The 22,889-nt window shown below is 33.0% G+C and overlaps 2 protein-coding genes across 5 annotated transcripts in view; one reads left to right on the top strand and one right to left on the bottom strand.

Moving 5' to 3' along the window:
- Positions 1–256: 256 nt before the first annotated feature.
- Positions 257–1,826, top strand: LOC110775956 (uncharacterized). 2 transcript variants are annotated; one of them, XM_056831537.1, is made up of 3 exons: positions 259–410; positions 498–808; positions 940–1,826. In XM_056831537.1, exons 2-3 carry the CDS (start codon positions 625–627, stop codon positions 1,494–1,496), a joined length of 741 nt encoding a protein of 246 aa, XP_056687515.1. In that variant the 5' UTR covers positions 259–410; positions 498–624; the 3' UTR covers positions 1,497–1,826. The 2 variants fall into 2 exon arrangements, with proteins under 2 accessions (XP_021836240.2, XP_056687515.1); XM_021980548.2 differs by having other exon boundaries at positions 257–808.
- Positions 1,827–3,090: 1,264 nt separating this feature from the next.
- LOC110775960 (serine carboxypeptidase-like 16) overlaps positions 3,091–22,889 on the bottom strand; it is a 35,886-nt gene continuing 16,087 nt past the window's right edge. Inside the window, exons 3-14 of one of the 3 annotated variants that reach the window (XM_021980550.2) lie at positions 19,867–19,970; positions 19,357–19,485; positions 17,498–17,600; positions 15,676–15,713; positions 13,309–13,410; positions 12,622–12,711; positions 8,633–8,707; positions 7,855–7,929; positions 7,599–7,732; positions 7,312–7,428; positions 4,829–4,883; positions 3,091–3,328 (exon numbers count right to left, since the gene is read on the bottom strand). In XM_021980550.2, the coding sequence (XP_021836242.2) occupies positions 3,242–3,328; positions 4,829–4,883; positions 7,312–7,428; positions 7,599–7,732; positions 7,855–7,929; positions 8,633–8,707; positions 12,622–12,711; positions 13,309–13,410; positions 15,676–15,713; positions 17,498–17,600; positions 19,357–19,485; positions 19,867–19,970 (1,109 nt within the window). In that variant the 3' untranslated portion in view covers positions 3,091–3,241. The remainder of the gene's footprint in view (positions 3,329–4,828; positions 4,884–7,311; positions 7,429–7,598; positions 7,733–7,854; positions 7,930–8,632; positions 8,708–12,621; positions 12,712–13,308; positions 13,411–15,675; positions 15,714–17,497; positions 17,601–19,356; positions 19,486–19,866; positions 19,971–22,889) is intronic. The other 2 variants (XM_056832490.1, XM_056832491.1) reach the window with 2 other exon arrangements.

The following is a 22,889-nucleotide window of genomic DNA, read 5'->3' as shown; positions in this document are numbered from 1 at the left end:
TATATATATATATATATATATATATATATATATATATATATATATATATATATATATATATATATATATATATATATATATATATATATATATTATGAGAAACATGTAAGAAAGTACATAATATAACTTTGTTCATAATTACTATGTATTTATTTTCTAATTTGAATCATATTTCATGGTCGAATTTGAGCTCCATAATTACTCGTTTTAATCATAGTTCTCATGGTTGAATTTGACATCCACAATTAATCTTTTATTTAACGGGTTTTTCATGAGATACCCCCGAGGTTTAAGTTTATTCACCAGGTACCCTCGTTGTTTCAGTAATCCACCAGGTACCCCTCAGGTTTCATTTTCTCGCATGACTTAACCCTGCCGTTAAGTGGCCGTTAGAAACTTTTTTTCACCAGGTACCCTCGTAATTTATTTCACCAGGTACCCCTGAGGTTTCTTAGTTTTTCACCAGGTATCCTTATGTTTTATGGTAATTTCACCAGATACCCCTGCTCACCAACGGCTACTTTTTTTAAAAAAAACTGGCTGGTATGGAACTGCATTCCATAAGTCCATAAGTCTTTCTGGGTTGCTGCAAATGCATACAACCCATATGTGTACAACAAGGCAATGGAGAAGATTGCCAAAATTGATCCAAAGGTTGTTGATTATCTGTCCCAAGTGCCAAAGCAGTGGTCAAGGCACAAGTTTGAACCACAAGTGGTTTATGATCACAACACCACCAATTTTGTTGAATCTTACAACGCTTGTACCAAGCCTTTTAGAGACATGCCAGTGTACACTCTGATGGAAGGTAAATGTTCTATCTTTACTGCTTTTTACACTGTGGTTGCATATGTTTTACACCACCCCTGTCCTTTTTATTAATACATTTTCTGTTTTGCTGCTTTATTTTGTTTGTGCTTGGATGCTTGGATCTAATAGAGGCTGGGAGTTGGTGTATGAAGAAGATTGGGTCTAGATTTGGCAAGGCTATAGAAATGGGACCAAACCAATTGACTGAATATGCTGCTGGGGTATTAGAAGAGAGGAGTCAACAGTCTAGGTTTTGTTCTGTAACAGCTGCTGTGGGAGGGGAATATGAAGTGAAAGAGGGGGCTGTCAAATACCCTATTAAGTTAGATGCAAGGACTTGTGGTTGTGGAGTATGGCAAATATCTGGCATACCTTGCAGACATGGCCTTAGGGTTATTTACCACCAAAGACTTGAGGCTACTGATTTTGTGTCTCACTACTTCAAAGGGCAAGCATACAAGTTAACTTACTCAGAGCACATGCACCCCATGCCTGACCCAACCCAATGGCCTTCTTTTGACCTTTCTATTATCCTCCCACCACCCATGAAGAGAGCATCAGGTAGACCCCCTAAACTGAGAAAAAGAGGTAAACATGATACTAGAATAAAAAACATTAGAATGCCATTTTTTATAGCTCCATGCATTAATTTCTTTTGTTGCTCGAGTTTCTTCTTCATTTGGTGAATTTCTTCATTCAAGCTTCTATTTTCTTCAATTTCTCCTTCCTTTGTGCTACCTTTGTTGTTTCTCATTGGCAGTGGTTGCTCAATGCTTCCCTTGCACCACTTGAAGTTGTCACATAAGTCACACTTGTAATATAGTTTTTGAGGATTTTTCATTGTTTCAGAACTTCTTATTGCAAATTTTTTCCCACATATGTTGCATGTTTTGTTTGGAACTACAACGTATGAGGATTCATACGTTGTAGAGGAAGATTGAGATTGAGAATATGAGCTCATTTGAAAGTGAGTTGGGAAATAGGGAAAATATGAGTTGGTTAATGGGAAGAACGGAAAGTTGTAGTGAAGAGTTGCTGATGCTCCCCCTTTAAATAGAGAAGGCTCACCAACGGCTAGTTTTTTTAGCCGTTGGTGAGCTGGGGTATCTGGTGCAATTACCATAAAAACATAAGGGTACCTGGTGAAAATCTATGAAACCTCAGGGGTACCTGGTGAAATAAATTACAAGGGTACCTGGTGAAAAAAAGTTTCTAACGGCCACTTAACGGCCACTTAACGGCAAGGTTAAGTCATGCGAGAAAATGAAACCTGAGGGGTACCTGGTGGATTACTGAAACAACGAGGGTACCTGGTGAATAAACTTAAACCTCGGGGGTATCTCATGAAATATCCGTTTATTTAAAGTTTTCACAGTCGAATTTGACAATTTAAAGGCGAAGTTCATGATTATTGGTGAATATTAGGGGGGTGGTGGTTTATTTCATGGTGGGTGGGTCAGGGTGGTTTTCATGTGTTTTTACGAGGGTAATTTTTGGTGTCGTGGATGGGGTTGGACGCTTTTAGTCGTTGATGGGGGATAATATTTGAATTGGTTATGGGTTAGTCTGAAGATTTTCGCAAGTGGTGAGAAGAATTTTGTAGTAGTTGGGTAGGGATTCTGGGTTGTTTGGTCAAGCAATGGTGTCTCATAAGTAAGATAGGTATTTTATCCAAGCCCCTATATTGTTTTTTAAAAGAAGAAAATCAATCTAGGAAGATCAAACTTAACTTACATCATTGGTGAGACTCAATTTGGTCTAAAAATTTAAATCTTTGTCTCATTGGTGAGACTATTATCTACCTATAGACTCGCATACTCACATTTCCAACTCTTTCATATCAATATATAAAACACCCAAATAACATATAAACATATACTCCGTATGATCAATCATTATCAGAAACATATTTCTTTTAGAAAAGTTAGCTAACACCCGTAAAATTTTACAATATCATTAATACAATGAAGTCTCTTGTCAACAACTGCATATGAAATACGTTTACGCCATTATTAGAGCATAACAATTTATCTTAGACATCTAACTATAATTTTATTATCTAACATCATTGAGAAACTATTATTTATCTTATAAATGAATACATCCTTGATGTATTATATATTAATTTTATAACTTTTTCCTATTTATATTTATTGACATTCCCATTATACATAGTACTCTACAATTGTTTTATCTAATATAATGCATTCTTTTACTTGCTTCCTAATTTATATAAGTAACGTGCATTAGCATGAGCACAAACTAGTAGCTAATTATAGATGTTAATAGTAAATGTTATGCATTGAAAAACGTGAAAGTCAAAGGTAAATTATTTCTAAACGGAGAAAGTATTAGACATTGGACAATAAACCAATAACGCAATCTCATCAATCCAAAGCACGAATTTAATAAACAATAATGTTGATCATCTTCATGATAGAGGCCTAAATGCGATCCATCTTTGAAACATTGCAAAACTTTCTCGAGGCTTAAATTCAGGGGAAACATGTCCGGCTCCCTACAAAATTAAGTAGCAATTTAATTATTAATATTAATATCCCAAGAAAGTTTTGGTCTAGTGATAAAAATTAGAAGCTAGTGTAAAATGGGTCACATGCTTGAATTCTCTCTTCCTTATTTAGTTATTTACAATTTTTAATTAAAAGTAACCTTTAGAAACTAAAAAAATACCACACAATAAAACACTAGTGTCACATTATTTTTACTAACAATTTCGTATCTTTGTTTGATTTACATTTGCAAAGATTCAAATTTATTCGTTGTACAAAACTTAATTAATGAAGACGACCTAAATACTCCCTCTATTTCTTTTATTGTTATACCCACTTTTTGTTAATGAGTGAAATTGTGTATTAACTCTACTTATTAATGATAGGAAAAGATATATACAAGCATTAGACCTCTTGTAAGATATTAATAGCAAAATTATTAAGTGGTACATAATATGTGTGACTGAAGATTCTAACTCTTATTACAACTACCGACGTACTGTATCATTTATTTATAACTGACAATCTCTTACCTAATTTGATAACCCAGCCTGAAATTACTCAGAATCCGATTTGAATCAAATCCGAATGACTTGAATTCGACCCACTTGACCATTTATTATACTTTGTAGTACCTTATATTTTTATCCAACCTGAAATCGACCTAAAATAATACTTCCTCCGTCTCTTTTTGTTTTTTACGTTTTCCTTTTTGGGCATTTTAAAATGTTCTTTACATTTCCTTTTATATTATCAGATAAATGACTTAGTATTTTATCAAAATTTGTGTCCAATTATTATTTTAACCAATTAAATTCATTGGGTCATTAACTTTTCTCATTTCCCAATATCAGAATTTTGATAAAAGTGAAAACATTATAAATAAACGTAATTTATCTTGTTTAAATAAAAAATTGAGAAATTTTGATGCAAAATAATTAATCATTAAAACGCGTGAAAAATACCAAACGTAAAAAACAAAAAGAGACGGAAGTAGTAATAAAGAACAGGCAGGACCCATTAACTCGAATTGCCACCCCATTTTTATCATACTTTTCTAAATTAATACCAACCAAAATAATGCATTAAATGCTCATTTAAAAGTTACATAAATCATTATCATCTACTTCCTCCGTCTCTTTTTGTTCTTTACGTTTGGTATTTTTCACGCGTTTTAACAATTAATTAATTTACATCGAGATTCCTCAATTTTTTTATTTAAACAAGATAAATTACGTTTATTTATAATATTTTCACTTTTATCAAAATTCTGATATTGGGAAATGAGAAAATTTTAATGTCCTAATGGAAAAGTGTGAGAGATTAAATGACCCAATGAATTTAATTGGTTAAAATAATAATTGGACACAAATTTTGATAGAATACTAAGTCATTTATGTGATAATATAAAAGGAAATGTAAAGAACATTTTGAAATACCCAAAAAGGAAAACGTAAAAAACAAAAAGAGACGGAGGGAGTAAAAAATTAAATAGATCGATTTTTTACCTTGATTGTAGTAAATGTCAAATTGTAGCTACCATTTGAATAATCTGTAACATATCTGCATGAAACACATGGCTACATGAATATTGCTACATACAGCCATACAGGTAGGGAATGAAGTGTAACGATCATGATATTGATTATCGTCAATAAAAGAATGAATACTCTGCATAAACGGATAGTACTGTAGTTAGTATTGATAGTGAATTAGTGGTAAGGATCGACGGCGACGGCGATGATGGCGACGGCAATAGTTTAGGGCATAATCACCATAATCGAGGAACTACAAATACATATCTGATATTGCTACACATATATTAGAACAAAAGGCTAAATAGAAAAAAGACAAAAAAAATTGCTAGTAATTTATTTTTTGAGATTGATTATGAATACAAAAAAATGAAGAAATGGTACTTTTTTTTAAAAAATGGTACTTGTTTTAGAACGAATGGCACTACAAGAACTTGTATCTTTAACGACAACCTAATTACGACGGGTCAAAAATCCCGTCGCAAAAGTCTTTTGCGACGGGACAAACAACCAAATAATGACGGGAATAATTAACCGTCGCAAATATCTTTTACGACGGGTTTACGACGGATTTACGACGGGATTTCTATTAACGACGGCCCCCTTTTATGACGGGTTCGTGACAGGAAATCCCGTCGTTAATCAATGATTATTGGCTTTTCGCGACGGGATATCCTGTCATTAATAGTACAATTTCTTGTAGTGTGGTACTGTTTTTTTTAAAGAAAATAGTACTTATTTTAAAATGAATGGTACTTGTTTTTTAATTTTTTTTAAGAAATTGTACTTTGAAAAAAAAATTGATACTTTCTCTTTCCACTTTGTCACTTTCTCTTTCTATTGTCTTCTCATTCTCTCTCAATTTTTTTCTCGTTCTCTCTCTACTTTTTTTCTCTTTCTCTCTCTCTTATTTTTTTTCTTTCTAAATGCTATGTTTTGTTATATAATGTTTTGTCTTTATTTATTAACATTTTTCCTGTTTTGTCATATTGTGGGGTGATATTTAATTGTATTGCCCCACATATCCGATATCCGCCTCTCCAACCTCCAACATAATCTCTTTTAATAGTTCTGATCCTTTATCTCTCTTTCATTTAATTCACTAAAATTAAGTACACTTCTAGAATCAGATATTAGAATTTTAATTTTATTTTTAAAGCATTTCCTTTCTTTTTCTCTTCCTTTCCCTTTCCTTCCTTTATTAATATTGAACCAAATAAAGATTAAAAGTTATTGGTGATGGTTGGATGGATTGGATGATGGGTCGGATGACGAATCTGATTGAAGTCAACCCGAATCAGATCTGATCCACCCGTCACCCGATTAAAATCCGCTTCTTTTCGGGGTTTTATCCATATAGCATGGTTAGGTAGTTCAGACATCTATCTGGCCAGGATAAAATTGTCATCCCTAGTAAAAAGGTGGGTCGGTGTAAGAAAAATGAATAAAGGAGAAGGTGAGTGAAAGGATGTAAATTTGTGAATGATCTGTTCCTTTTCAATTTTTATATTTGGTATCATGCACCGATACAAGTGATTTAACAAATAATCAATGTAGAAAAAATTCCTTTTTTTATTACTTGAACAATACAAATTACATTTATTAATAACATTTTCACCTTTACCCAAAATATGACATTGAAAAAGTGAAAGAGACTTAATACCCCAGTAGGAAAATGTTAGAAACTTAACGCCTCAATGAATTTGACCGATTCAAATCACTTGGTATGATTTTGACATAATATTCGAGACATTTATGTTATAATAATAAAAACTAAACCTAAAAATTAAAAAGGGACAATCAAAATGAAATACTTAAAATTTAAAACGGACAGAAGATGTACATTGTTATATCCCAAAAAAAGTATAAAACACAATGTAAAGAATAATACTTCCTCCATTTAAAAAAATTGCAACACTTTCACTTTTGCCACTATTCATTTACTAACTTTAATCATAGTTTTTACTAATTTATTAAAAGCAAATGCTATAAGTAAAATGTTGGTAAATTGATTTCATTATATACTTTTACAAAATTAAATTTTAAGATTAAAAAAAAGTATTATTAGAAATATTTATGGTCAAAGTTGTGTATTGGCAAACGTGTTAATCAAAGTGTTGCAATTATTTTAAAAACGGATGAAGTATAAGACAGACTAAAACAAAAGCATAAATATCATTTTGAAACGAAATTACTTCGTAAATATTTTCGGTCATAAGGCCGGATGTAGCAGGTTAATTGGTTCTTTTTAATGCTAACCAAGCTAGTTTTCTTCCCTACTTATAGAAAATCATAACTACTTAATGGTCATTTGGATTAGAGATGAGAGAGAACTCGATAAACTAAAGCAAAAAGGATATGGACATTAATTACTAATTAATTAATTAATTAATTAATTAAATACGTGATTGATATTCACATAAAAAGTTTAAAAACTCTTAAATTAAAAGACTTACCCTGCGACTTGTTTGTTTACAAACCAGGGCCTCCAATCTACAATTGGGACAAGATTTAGCTTCTTGTTGATCCATTTCAATGTGATCAAATATGGAACTGACATATCTTGGTCACCACTGTTAGATCATACTCAATGTAAGAATGTGACCATAATTTATGTACTTAATTCACATTAAGCATAGTGTACGTACTCAATGTAAGATTTAAAATATATGTGTTGATAGGTGTAGTAATGTTTCATGAAACACATTACACATATAGTGACCTAAATGAGAGTATGAATTACCTGAAGATTAGTGCCCTAAGAGGACGGGTAGTCAGATTTTGATGATAAGGGATGCTACTGTAGATATCTTTGTTGTACTTGTACACATCACCTTTACTACGACCGCGACACCGAAACCATTGATTTATCGTTCCCTAATAATCTCAAAGATTAGGCAAGCTAATTTGATAAATTTTGGAAATCATGTATTGATACTTCTTTGTCTTATTTAAGTTTTGACATTTATCATGTCATATATTTTAGCTGATTCGCTTACTTCTCGAACATGAAGAGCTGATTGGACCTGGACGTTATTTGCCCACGTATGAGAGATATCACTATGATCGTGTTCCTACACACAAAAAGAAGTTTATTAACTCTATTATAAATGATTCATCTGTTTCACAATATATGCACAACTTTTACTAGCTAGGCTAAATTGGTTGAAACAACACCAATTAACTATGTAATTATTTACTAGGCTAAATTGGTTGAACTTCAGAGACCTATCTTAGAGAAGCGTCTAATGATGTGGGCGAAGTTGAAGGAGAAAACTGAGTTCTTATCTTGACAGATTCAACAATTTTTTCGGCTCTGGAAAATGCTTCAATTACAGACTTTGGAAAATGCTTCAATTACAGACAATTCAACAAGTTATTAATTATTAGTTTTACAGAGTATTTAATTATTAGTTTTATTTAGTCAAGATTCCAAAAGGGACTAATATTCGAGAATTGAGGAAATATTATTATTAAGTTGAATTGAATTGAATTAAACTGAACTGAACTGAAATTAAGCCACATTTCTCCAATTTTCTACATTTCTCCATTTTCGTAGAAGAATGATAAAATTCATATTTTCCTTCAAAAATTTTAATATTTTTTGATAACATTCATATTTCAATAATAAAATAATAATAATTAATAATAAAAAAATGTTTCAGTTGTGCAAAGTAATACAAGCCTCTTCTTTTTAAACGGTAAAACGGGAGTATAATATTTTAACCAAAAAAATAAATAAACAGGAGTATAATATGAGAGGGGGAAATATATTACCCGACACCACTTATCTGGTGATGACTTGATGCATTTGGGATCCAGGACATAGTCATCTAGTATTGGATTAAAGAACTGCATAGGCAATATATTTGTCACGTAGTTTAAGTCAGAATACACACGCACGATTTCAACTTATGTTTTCTGAGAAATATGTACGTCAAAATAAATAAGTCGAGCATAAAGAGGTCTAAAATAAGTCAAGATGTAATCGATAACGCAAATTAATTTAATTCAGACAAGTTCGGACTAAAAAAAACAGGCAGTTTTACAGACATATGAGTTTATTTCACATTACGTACAAATTAAATATGTTAGATAAAAAAAAGTTTATATAAGTTCAACAAATACAAGTTCAGACAAAATATATTGAATAGAACGTAACAGAGACTCAAAGTGTATTTTCACTTCTAAGTTCAAAGCGTATACTCCATCTGTTTCCATATTGATACATCTTGAACTTTTGAACTATTTATATACGAAGATACGTAGTACAAAGTACTCCGTATATGCTAATTTTGACTTGGTATTTTTACTAATATGTAAAAACTAAATGTACGTTATTATGTAAAACGTTGTTTGATTATTCATACGTGTTAGGAAATAAACACAACTTAGTTAAGTTGACAAAAATACGAAACAAACTTGTTTGATTTAATATCTTGTTTCCTAGTTTAATTAGAATTGTAATTAGGAAAGTAGATATATTTTGTTATGTAACAATCTCTATAATTGTTTAGACTTGGGGAGCAAGTATAATTCTAGTAGACGTGGGTTTCTAGTTTAGCCTATAAAAGGGGGGTTTAGGCCTAACTAGAAAATAAGAGGGGAAAATACATTGGTGAGAGAAATCATCAATTGAGGGGTTATTGTGTTATTTTGTAGGAACTTAATAATACAATAATATTTGAGGGGAGGAAATCTAAATTTTCTCATAAACACTTGTGTCTTTTATTATTGTCTTTGCTATTTATCCTATATTGTATTTGTAGGGTTTGTTCCTAATCGTTCGTGGCAGGCGTTTGGTTATAACAAACTGGTATCAGAGCTGGGTTTAGTCATGGATGATTTCAGGAACAAGTACAAGGTAGAACTTTTTAATGGGAAGACGAATTTCTCATTATGGCAAAATACAATTAAGGATATTCTTATACATCAAGGTCTTCACAAGACTTTGGAGGATAAGAAACCCAATTCGGTGGACAAGGACAAGTGGGAGGATATGCAACTACGGGCTACTAGAACGATCAGATTGGCTCTTGCACCGAAGATCAAACGTCTTAGAGGATAATAATCCAAAAGAGTTGTGGGAGAAATTGATTAAGATGTACGCATCTAAGTCATTGACCAACAAGTTGTTCTTTAAAAAAGACCTTTATTCACTCGAGATGGAGGAAGACAGCGCACTACAAGATCATTTGAATAAGTTTAATGGATTGATCACTCAATTGACGAGTTTAGATGTGAAAATCGAGGAGGAGGACAAAGCAATTTTATTGTTGACATCTCTTCCTAAAAGGTATAACTCTGTGATAACTAGTTTACTTGTAGGGAAGACAACAATTGCTTTGGACGATACTGTGGTAGCGTTATTCGAGGCAGAGAGGTTCATGAAGCAAGGGAGATCGTCATCAATCCATGGAGGAGCAGGATTGATAGCGGAGGGTAGTAGCAATAATTGGAAAGGCAAGAAGAAGGCGAGCAATACAAACCCTAACATCAAGTGTTGGTACTGTGACGAGGTAGGACATACACAATCAAAGTGTCCTAGGTACAAGGAAGACTTGATGGCATTGAGGAACGGAAGGGTTAGAGGTGCTGCTACTATTGCTATTGATGAGGATATGGCTCTAATGGTGGAGGAGAGTAAAGATCCAAAAGAGGGTTGGATTTTAGATTCGGGATGCTCACAACATATTTGTTGTAGGAAGGAGTGGTTTACTTCTTATAAACAAAGTGATGGATTGTGTGTTACCTTGCCTAACGGGGAAGAGGCTAAGGTTGAGGGTATAGGTGAGGTTGAGATCAAGACACATGATGGGAAGACTCGAAAATTACGAGAGGTGAGGTACATTTCGAGACTTGATCGCAATCTTATATCTTTGGGTCGTTTGGATGGCTTGGGTTATGCTATTCATATTGTGGGAGGTCGTTTGGAGGTCACCAAGGCTCGGAGTGTGATCTTGAAGGGACGACGTAACAAACAAAATCTCTTCATACTTGAAGAAGGGAATGAGGGACAAATTTTGGCTCAAGGGAAGGCAAGCTCCGAAAGTTGTTTGTTAGTTCGCGAAGAGACTAAGTTGAGTTTAAGGGAAGGTTTGTTAGGAAATAAACACAACTTAGTTAAGTTGACAAAAATACGAAACGGACTTGTTTGATTTAATATCTTGTTTCCTAGTTTAGTTAGAATTGTAATTAGGAAAGTAGATATATTTTGTTATGTAACAATCTCTAGAATTATTTAGACTTGAGGAACAAGTATAATTCTAGTAGACGTGAGTTTCTAGTTTAGCCTATAAAAGGGGGGTTTAGGCCTAGCTAGAAAAGAAGAGGGGAAAATACATTGGTGAGAGGAATCATCAATTGAGGGGTTATTGTGATATTTTGTAGGAACTTAATAATACGATAATATTTGAGGGGGGGAAATCTAAATTTCCTCATAAACACTTGTGTCTTTTATTATTGTCTTTGCTATTTGTCCTATATTATATTTGTAGGTTTGTTCTCAATCGTTCGTGGCACGCGTTTGGTTATAACAATACGTGTATTTAATTTTCATATGTAATACGTAAGACTGTAAGAGTACCTAATATACTACCTCCGTTTCAAAAAAGATCTTTACACTTCGTTTTAGTCCGTTTCATAATGTTCTTTACACTTTGCTTTCTTCTATTTTTTGACATGAAAATTTACTACCTTATCCTTCTTATCCCACACTATTTACAATTTCTCACTCACTTTCTCTTATTTTATTCATTTTTTTTCTTACACTCATCCATTTTTTTACACATTTCTCTTACTTATCCATATTTTATTATATTAAACCAACTTTTCTAATTTTGTCTTAATATATATTTGTGCAAATAGTAACCGTAAAGATCTTTATGAATTGGAAGTAGTAATATACAACTTTTCTAACTTATTTAACGAAAATGATAAAGGTCGCAACATACGACCTTTAAGCCGTGTCACAATGATGACATGGCATGCTTATGTGTCATGTTTTAAATTGGAATCTAAAATATTTAACTTATATATATCCTATTATACATGTTAAAAATAAAGGTAAGCAAATCTTAATATTCTAATTTGTTTCTTTTTTTATATCGATTACCTTATTTACGTATTTTCATAGTAAAATTTTTGCGTTGATAGTAAAAATATTATGATGACTCATAGCTTACGTGTCGCCTATATGTACCAATGAAACTCCGACAAGTAAGATTGCGACAACTAAATGTTGTCGCAACTTGCGACCTTTATCACCACCCTTTTTTAATATGTTGTAGACAATTAGAGATATTAATGGTCAAAATTTGTGTAAATGTGTCAGTTGCCTATATCCATAGTCCATTAGAAATATTGATTTTGTCAAATCTGTATAAATGTATGTGTCTATGCACCATACAACCCCTATCCATAATCTATATATACTTCCTCCGTTTTTATTTATATGACAAAATTGAGTTTTGTACACTATTCACACAAACTCTTTTGACTTCCTTTTGTGATTTATACTTAAAAAAAAACATAGTCGTGTGGAGTCTTTCTAGATTCGTCTCAATGAATATTTTTTAAATATCAAGTTTTTATATTTTTTCTTATCCATAATTAAGATATTAATGTTTAAAATAGTGTATTGACAAACGTGCCTAAATAATTATATCATATAAAAAAGAACAAAGAAAGTATATATATCAGGAGGATGAATATGAGGTTGGGAAGAATGTAAATTACGTATATCATTTAACATTTGAATCACTCACATTCATTACAGCTTCAAGATTCTCCGAGCATTGTGCATTCGCATGAACAATGTTTGTCCGATAATCGCCGTTGCAACTTACTTTAATTGCCTAGGAAATCGGGAATAATTAAACAAATTGCTTCAAAAAGAAGTGCATAAATGTCGATTATTTACGCATAGTAATGGAAGAGAACGATTTCCCTCTATAATGTTAAACAATGCCAATTTCTCAAATACCACGTAAAAAAAATACCCATACAAACTATCCATGTTAATCACAAATTTGTTATTTTTCACCATTAAACCGACAATTGAATTAGTAATTTTGGATAAAGTAAAAGAAAGACTTAATTATATGTGCATTACATTGACAAACTATCAATGTTATTAACTTACTAACTCCGTTTCATAATGTTTTTTACACTTTGAAAAACGTGTCCAAAAATTAAAACCTTGACCATAATTACTCACTATTTTATTTATCAAAAATTATCATGAGATATCTTGTTAGATTCGTCTTAAAATTTACTTTATAAATATCAACTTTTTATAATTTTTGTCATATAGAATAGGATACATTAACGGACAAACATTACATGGAATTCGTGCAAATAATAAGTGTAAACATCTTTTTAAAACGGATGTAATATGTAGTAGTGACATGGAAATTTTGATGAGAACGAGCAAGTACTAGTGTACTACTAACCTCATAAAGCTCGTCGGAAAGTAGAGATATCCGACGAGCATAATCAACATGTTTTTGTTCATCAAGGTCCCAATCAGTGATCGGATTTCCAAGAATATACCCCTGAATTCAATACAAACGTGGTGAATGAAATATCATAAAAACTTGTTATTCTCTCCGGCCGTCTTTAAAAGATTGTCTCATTTGATTTTTCACGGTCTATAATTATACAAACGTAAAAATTATAAAAGTTGATATTAAAATATATATTAAAACGACTCTAACAAGACTCATATGGCTATAGAATTCATGGTCAAATTTTTCACAATTTGATTAAAAAAATTACAATGTGACAATCTTTTAAGGACGGAGGAAGTACTGTATGACTTAAAATACATATGCCCGCTAAAACACGTGGAACAAAAAGTAAAAAGGTGAGACCTAACTAAATTACTTCATTATTTTCGAATATCATACTTCGCACATGGAAAATAATCAAAATATATCAATGGGATGTATAATTTCTTTTATCACTCGTCTCCACTTTACGAGTGATGCTAAATATCAAGTGGCTTGTGTTAGATGGACATAAGGGACGAAAATATAATTACTTTTAGTACCAATATAGAATATTTCACTATCAAAAACGCAAATTATTTATACTGGTACTTCTTAGCAATATATTGGTATACAAATACCATACCAGCCTTAGTACCAATACCAAATTAATGATCAGTACTAATACGAGCCAAGTCACTTGAGGCATAGAGTTCCTCCTACTTTACCGCGAAAGAGGGAAGGAGGGAGGACTTGATATCCGTGTAAAAAGACTAAAACACCCTTATTAAATTGCAAATTTATCTCTATTCTATAAGGGAATTTCTGAGTCCTGATGTCATTTTCGTAAATGGTCTTTTGGTGGCCCCTATAGAATAGTCTAAAACACCCTTATTAAATTGCAAATTTATCTCTATTCTATAAGGGAATTTCTGAGTCCTGATGTCATTTTCGTAAATGGTCTTTTGGTGGCCCCTATATAATAGTCTAAAATACCCTCTATAACTTCATCAAATTGAATTAATTAAAAAAACTGATTGTTTTATGACATTGAATTTAATTAATTTAAAATTTGATTATTTAATGCAAATCTTAAGAAAGTCTAATGCAAATCATGGATTGATTCATGCAATCTCTAAAAAGACATAAAAGAAAAGTAGTCAATCAAATTTCGAAAACTTTTGTGTAAGACCGCCTTACCGAAAAGATCATTTTGATTGTTTAACTAATTGGTTGCATTGCCTAACTAATTGGTTTCAATGCTTAATTAATTAGTTTCAGTACTTAACTAATTGATTACAGTGCATAACTAATTGATTTATTGTTTAACTAATTGGTTTCATTACTTAACTTAATTATATGACACCAATGTGGTCTTTTGTGTAAGACCGTCTTATATAAAAGTTTGTAATCAAATTTAATACTACTTACCAATTATATTAACAATTGTAAAATAAAATAAAATGACAAAAAAAGAAAGTCGTTATTAGTAAATCAGATTTAATAAAATACTTAATCACAACCAAACATAATCTCTAGTGATCACATACTTTTTTTTTCTTTCAAGTATTTTATTATGCCACATTTTAATATTGTATTGTACTCCATATCAAATAAATCAGATTTGAGACAATATATTGTTTCAAATAAATCGGTATTTTTATATCAAATAAATATATGCCACATGTTTATATTGTATCAAATAAATCAGTATTTTATTAGTTAGTAAATAAGATTTAATAAAACACTTAATCACAACCAAACATAATATTTATTAATCACATACTTTATTTTTTTTCTTTTAAATATTTTATTATCCCACATTTTTATATTGTATCAAATAAATCCATATTAAATTTTTTTTTTAAAACAAATTCAGTGAAACAAATAACTTTGTAATAAAAATATATCCCCCAATTATCTTGATGTTTACTTTTTTTTTTTTAGAAAAACTTTGCGAATAATTTATATATATCTTTGCACGCATCACGTGCATATAAGATTAGTATTAAGGGAAAAAACCATACATATTTAAAGGGTTAATAATGTGGGAAATTTTGCATTTAGGGAATGCAAAATTAAAAACCCCTTGGCACGAGAAGTGATAAATCCAAGGGAAATTTTACTTCTGCCAAGGAAATCCACAATTTTTTAAAGCTGATTTCCTTGGAAGAAGTGAAATTATTCCTTGGATTTATCATTTCCCCCTTGGCACGGTGGTTAACAATGGTCTGACGAAATACTAGAAGAAAAACAAAATGGAAATGGTGTATTTTTCGTACGAGTTTCCTAAAGTGGAACAAAGTGTCATTGTCTATTCATATACCGTACCTGAAGATTAATTCTTGCCTCGGATCCTGCTTCATTTCCTAAAGGACACGGGAAAAGAAAAACAAACAAGTATTAGAGGAACTATTTTCGGATATCACATATGTGCTTGCAAATGCATATCATATATAGCAAAAGACAAAATAGGAAAGAAGATAAAAAAGAAATTAAATGTTACTTTTTTAAACAAAAATGATACTTTTTTTTACAGAATGGTACTATTTTTACATGAATAGTACTTTCTTTTTTTGTCATTTAGCTATTTGTCTTTTAGTTGACATGTGTGTTGCCACACATATCTGATATGCGAAAAAACGATCTCTGAGTATTACAGGGTACTATTGTAAAAATGGTGTTAGAGAAATAACAAAGTTAAGACTTTAATATTTAGTGTACGTTAGTTCTAGTTAACTGATCACTTATTTGAACTTATCTGAATTTAATTGAATTTATGGATTTTTCATGAAATGCTTTTGAGGTTTGTCTTAATGCACCAAATATCCCTAACTTTTCTAGAATGTACCAAATACCCCTAAATTTTCCAGAATGCACCAAATACCCCTGAGGTTTTAAAACAATAACACAAAATGCCCTTCATGAGCATTTTCCGTCCACTCCATTAAGTCTCTGTTAGCGTGAATTTACTTTTTTGTCCTTACTCAACCATTTTCTCTACTAATTCTAATATTAACACTTAATTGAATTAATTAAACCCCTAAAAATTAATTAACTATTATCTAAAAAAAATTAAGCCCCTAAAAAATCTAATTAACTATTAAAAAAACGACCAATCCGCTTCCTCAAACACTACCGTCGAACACGCCCGGTCCTGTTCCACAAAACTAGCGATAGCGAGTAACGTTTAGCGGTTGAGTAGCGAGTATTGATTAATAGTAGCGGGTAACGGGTAGCGGGTAACGGTCAAAGTAGCAAGTAATTAGTATGAGTGTTTGGTAAAAAGTAGTGGTTTTGATTGTAAAATACGATAAAAGTTATACTTCCTCCGTTCCGGAAATATCGCACCATTTGTTTTTTACACTATTCACACTATGACTTTGGCCATTTTTTGTGATTCGTACGTAAGGAAATAATAGTCATGTGAGGTCATGTTAGAGTTGCATCGCTATATATTTTCTAAGTATTAATTTTTTATAATTTTATTTGCACACGATTTAAGATATTAAAAGTAAATGTAATAGTTAGAGGAGTAAAAGTCAACATGGTCCGATATTTCCGGAACAGAGGAAGTATATATTATTTAAAACTTTATTATAATTTTGTCAAACGCTACCCGCTAACTTCAAACGCTGTTATGTTTAAAGTTTGACAAAAGCCACCCAACCGGTAACTCACCCGCTACCTCACCAAAGACTTGCAAATTTTACAAATAGCTTTTTAAATAGGTCAAAATGCTATTCGTTGTCTCAAACGCTACTGTCGAGCACACCCTAATAATCTGAAAATGTAGTAATTGAACATAATGCAGTATTCTTTTCAATTTAAAATACATACTCTATATTTTTGTCAATTTTAAATTTTGAAATTTTAGTGCAATACTTGGTAGTTAGTAATTTCATACCTTATTAACCCCGTACGTTTTATTCAACTTATTTAATTATTTCTAATAAAATTTCTGATAAACTAATGTCACGGAAAGTAAGGACTACCAAAATCCAATTTGCAACTGATTAATTTATGCATGTTTTAATTAACTTTAAGAAGATTAGTTAAATTCATTTAAGCTAAAATAACTGAAAATTATGTTAATGGAATAACCATTAACTGTTTAAAGCATTTATTCCGTATATGAGAATGGAGGAAATACCATTTACAATCTCCCATGTAAGAGATGGGGTAACTTTTCCAGCATACGAAATACCAGCTATATAAACAGGATTCCTTGAAAATTTAGGATGCACCATAAACCACTGTACGAAACACGTACAAATTAGAATCAAGTGTAACAAAATTTACCATCTCGTAACTTCATAATATTTAGGCTTGTTTTTATTCACCTTATTTTCATATACTTTTAGAAACATAAATTCAAATTAATTTATTAGGATAAATTAACTTCAGGAAAAACAAAGGTTCAAATAAATCTAGTCAGACAATTAAAGAGAAATAAGTTCAAATACTTTCTATCCTGCAAAAATATATTCAGACAATTAAGTAAAGTTCAAAGAAATAAGTTTGAAAAGTCTAAATAATAAAAAAAAATTAAATAATATAGCAAATGGTTAAGCTATACTTTCTCCGTCTTTTAATACTCGCAACGTTTGTTAGTTTCATGCATGCCAATTCACAACTTTGATCATTTGTATCTTAAATTCTCTTTATGCAAAAATTATAAAAAGTTGATATTTTGAAAATACACATTGAGACGAATCTAACAAGATCCTACATGACTATGTTTTATCTTATATAAAAAGCACTAAGAATAGTCAAAGTAGATTATATGAATAGTAGCAAAAGTTCAAACGTTGCGAGTATTAAAAGACGGAGGAAGTATTATTTTATATTGTATGGGATCACAACATAATTAACATCCCGTCAAAAAAAAAATTAATATGATTAACATCATATCAACTTGAAGTCTTGAACCTTACCATAGAAAATAGACTAGGCCAAAGAAGAAAAGATGAGCTAATCAAGAGCCACTCGTCTCCCTTCTCTCTCTATATCTCTTTTCTCTCTTCCTCTTTTAAAATCCTAATTTTTTAGGGGCACCAACCACGCCCCTATTTTCTTGAATTTTCTAGTTTTTGATTTCATGTTTGGAATAAAAACTCTATTTTCTCTCTATTGGAGTGTTTTTTTTTACCCATTTATTGGTTATCTCTACCCATTTATTGGGTTTTATCTCTCTCCTTGCGAGAGTTCGGGTCTATGTTTTTAATTTCTTAGGGAAAGTTGATTTACTGGTGAAGATTTGTGCGGTGTTACAACGGATGTCATTTCTATGTGTACAATCAATTTAATTTAATTTAATTCAATCCCAAAACTACAACAGATCAAAAGACCCCCCTCGTTGAATGTTATATCAAACAACGATGTGAAAGTGAGTATTCAACATTGTCAGATCTCATCGATCCACAACGATTGTGGTTTTGCCGGATTAGAATTTCGTTTGATCCTAGTTGTTTTGTATTTGTTAGTTTTGATATCTATTGTAAATATCGTATGACTATTTTGGATGATGATAAAGGTCGCAAGTTGCGACAACATTTAGTTGTCGCAATCTTACGTGTCGTAGTTTAATTGGTACATATAAGCGTCACGTAGGCTATGAGTCATCATAATATTTTTACTATCAATGCAAAAAATTTACTATGAAAATATGTAAATAAGGTAATCGATATAAAGAAAGAAACAAATTAGAATATTAAGATTTTCCTACCTTTATTTTAAACATGTATAATAGGATATATATGTTAAATATTTTAAATTCCAATTTAAATCATGACACATAAGCATGTCATGTCAACATTGTGACACGGCTTAAAGGTCGCATGTTGCGACCTTTATCATTTTCGGACTATTTTATTGATGACCTAATTTTACCTTCAAAAAAGAAGAAAATATGAGCTGAGAATAAACATAAGGAAAAATAAAATAAAATTCGTACTCACTTATATCAAATAAAATCGATAAATAAGAATTGAAGAATTTAAACAACCTGACCTTCTTTAAAAAGTCATATGCTTGCTTTGACGTCAATGTATCGCTAGGTTGGAAAGATTTGCTAATTGTAGTAGTTGCATAGGAGAACCCGGCGCCGACAGGTGAATCTATAAAGATTATGTTTGCAACCTAAAAGATTCAATTTCATGTTACTTTCTTCTCTCATACAAAAAAGTTACTTTCATATATGACGATCATTAAACAAATTAACATGCTAGCTTTACTATGCTTCAAACCTGAACTAAAATGAAATAAAATTTTCATTTTGGCGTATAATATTACAAATATTTTAGTGGAAATCCTAAAATTGTGACATCATATTATTTTACTTTTATCCTAAAATTGGTGCGATATTTCCGAAACGGAGAAAATATTACTTTTTGTGGGCATCCTATAGTTGTTAAAATTGTAATCTTACAGTCTTACGCTTAATTATTTGACTAGTTATTACATGCTGTAAATATAATATAATTGTGGTTATTTGGTTGATGGATATTAGATAATACATACCTTGGTCCAAGAGTAAGGATTTGATTCAAGACTTGGTTCATCAACCACAAAACTTGATGTTGTGTAGTTGTAGTGAAGTCCCGAATAGTTAAAGGACAGAGGACCTAATTATCGTCACATGCATCACAGTATTAGAATATTTATATTATTATTATTATAATGTCTAGATAGTGCCATACACAAAAATATCATAATACGGAGTACTGTATATTTAGATCACGCACTTCATTCCTGGCTTCACAGTATCAAACTTTAACCATTAATTACATAAAAGTAGACAGCCAAAACAAGAAGTTAAAAAAAAAAAGATGCTAGAGAGAGAGAGAGAGAACCCCCCCCCCCCCCCCCTCAACCACCAGATCCCACTGAAGAAGCCGCCGCTCAAGCAGCACAGTTCTCGACCGCCACCAGCAACCAAGGTAACCAACCCCAACTGAAACCCTTAACACCCACCTCTCAAAACCCACACAAATCATATGCAGCCATACTACAACATCAACCCCACCAATCCAAACCCTACTGCTCTATCACCACCTCCTTAATCGGAAATGTATCCACGGTTTCCTCCATCATCGCAACTGCCCCACCCCCACCTATGACCCCTCAGTGGAAGCATTTATAAGTTTGGGGAAAGAAGAAGTAACATCACTTTCTGAAAGATGGGTTCGATCCCTTACTATCAAAGTTGTTGGGAAATCATTCTCAGTTGAGTTCCTCAAGTCCTCTGTTCAAAGAATATGGAAGCTTCATCAGCAACCTCAACTAATTGCCCTAGGAAAAGGCTTCTACAACATCACTATGGTGACAGAAGAAGCAAGAGAGATAGTTCTATCTAATGGACCGTGGTTTATTGCGGGATACATGTTAATAGTACAACCATGGACCCCGGGTTTCAAACCATCACAAGCAATAATCTCCAAAGCCCCTGTATGGGTATCATTAACTCTACCAATTTTGCAGAGAATTGCGAACGAAATGGGAGAATTTATCAAGACAGACATGAATGCATTGGAACAAAACAGAGTCAGGTTTGCTAGAATCCAAATCCTGATAGACCTGGCAAAACAGAGGAAAGAAAGTATATGGTTAGGTGCATTCAAGCAGAGTATCCAGTATGATGAACTCCCAAATTTCTGTGGAATTTGCAATACAATTGGCCATGGGAGTGAAAGATGCCCTAGGAGAATTGTGGAAACAGAGAAGAGAAATTCGGAGAAAGGAAAAGAAACAATCTGTACCGTTGAAAAAACGACGCAAGACGTGGCTGAACCACAAGAAATCACACAAGAAGAAGACATTGGAAACCCCTGGATCCATGTTTCAAGGAAGAGAACAGCAGAAAAAACAAAAAGAAACGCAAGAAAAGTAGTGCCAGAAGGGAGGAAGGAAACTGACAGGAAGAAAACAGAGAAAGGTGAAAAAGGGAAGCCGCGAAAAGGACAATCAAAAAAACCCACTGGGTTCCTAAAGAATCACACGGTCCTAGTCCAAAAGGTGGTCACAAGGCTTTCAGCCCAACTGGAGAAAAAGGGCAAAGAAAAGGCCCAAACCAATCAGCCCATGGCTGGAAAACAATGCCAAGGAAACCCACAAAAAGCCAAAACGGTTTGTGCTGAAACAAACATGGAAATTCAACAATCCCATTTACTCCCACCCATAATCAACCCAATCGACACCAACCAACCAGATTCAATCTCGCCCATCCATTCTTCACCGCAGAGTCAACCAATCACAATTAATCATGACCAACCTTTTACCTTCTCATCCACAGTAAAACCAAATTCTAACCCAGATCAAAACAATACAACTCTTCCCTCCCCTTCTCTCTCATCACCCCACTCTTCACTTTCAAATCCCAAACCACCAAGGAAGCTACTGCCACCAAAAAATGTCGAACTCACTCGACGAACAAATGGTCGATCTTGGAAGCGACTCGGAGGAAACGGACCTAACAAAACCACCACCATACATCCAACGATACTTATACAGCCGCTACACACCAAACCCCAAGTTCACTCTTCCCTTCCAACCTCTCCCACTCGAGTTTCCGTTCCCGATCATAGAACCCACCGCAGATCACTCTCTCAACCATTATGTGTCCAAGGAGGCACCAATTCCGACCTACCCAGAGTTCCATGTCAACAACATGAGGTTCACCATCAGAACCCCTTCCCAGTGGCACGATGTCAACCCACCGGCGATACGCCACTTCATGATGGAGCCACAGTGGCTCGACTCCCCTTACAACAACATGGAAATGTCGCCAAAAAAAGGCGGTATGATGATACCCTTCCATCTTCCGGATCTCAAAACACTGAAGGCACTCTCCCCTGTTTTGGAAAAGTTTGTGAAATGGTGGATGACCAGCAAGGAAGCAAGAGAGGGATGAGATGTATTCCCACCGGAACTGGAATTTCTGAGCGACCCAATCCCAGTTCTCCCCCAAGTCAGGAAGACTTGGCAATTAACCAAGAGGAACACTCTCAGGGGAACATTTGGAGAAGGAACGAATGCGCTGATGGTGATCTCAACAACAGAGGACTTACCACAAGTGGAAATCAAGGTGCTCCCAGTGAAGGAGATAGAGGAGGGAGACTGCGAAATGGAGTTGGAGTTTGTGGTGAGGAAGCAAATCCTGTGGAGCAAGAGGAGTCAGGAGTTCATAGACAAAACCGATCCTCTCACCCAGAAGAAATACAAGGAGTTCTCACGAACTCACAAAATCCCTGATCCAATGATAATTGTCGCATGGAATTGCAGAGGAATTGCCCGTCGTGGATTCCAGGCAAACATCAACCACCTCTACAAAGAACACCTTCCCCAAATCCTCATCCTAACTGAAACCAAAACCAGCCCCAAACACACTGAAAGAATAATGAGGAAGACACCTTTCGAGAACTATGTGCTTGCTGAGCCGTACGGAATCTCCGGTGGGATCGTAGTCATGTGGGACCCAACCTTCATCAACTTTCAGTTGATCGGAAAGGACCTTCATGCTATCCATGGTGTGGTTGAGGTAAACA

The sequence above is a fragment of the Spinacia oleracea genome, chromosome 6 (assembly GCF_020520425.1).
Source record: "Spinacia oleracea cultivar Varoflay chromosome 6, BTI_SOV_V1, whole genome shotgun sequence".
NCBI classification, from domain to species: domain Eukaryota; kingdom Viridiplantae; phylum Streptophyta; class Magnoliopsida; order Caryophyllales; family Amaranthaceae; genus Spinacia; species Spinacia oleracea.
This window is presented reverse-complemented; position numbering and strand designations above follow the sequence as displayed.

Excerpts from the sequence above, each read along its gene's own strand:
- LOC110775956 (XM_021980548.2), top strand. The coding sequence starts at position 625 with ATGGAGAAGATTGCCAAAATTGATCCAAAGGTTGTTGATTATCTGTCC. Across the intron at positions 809-939 it reads AGTGTACACTCTGATGGAAG|AGGCTGGGAGTTGGTGTATG; the intron begins GTAAATGTTCTA and ends TGGATCTAATAG.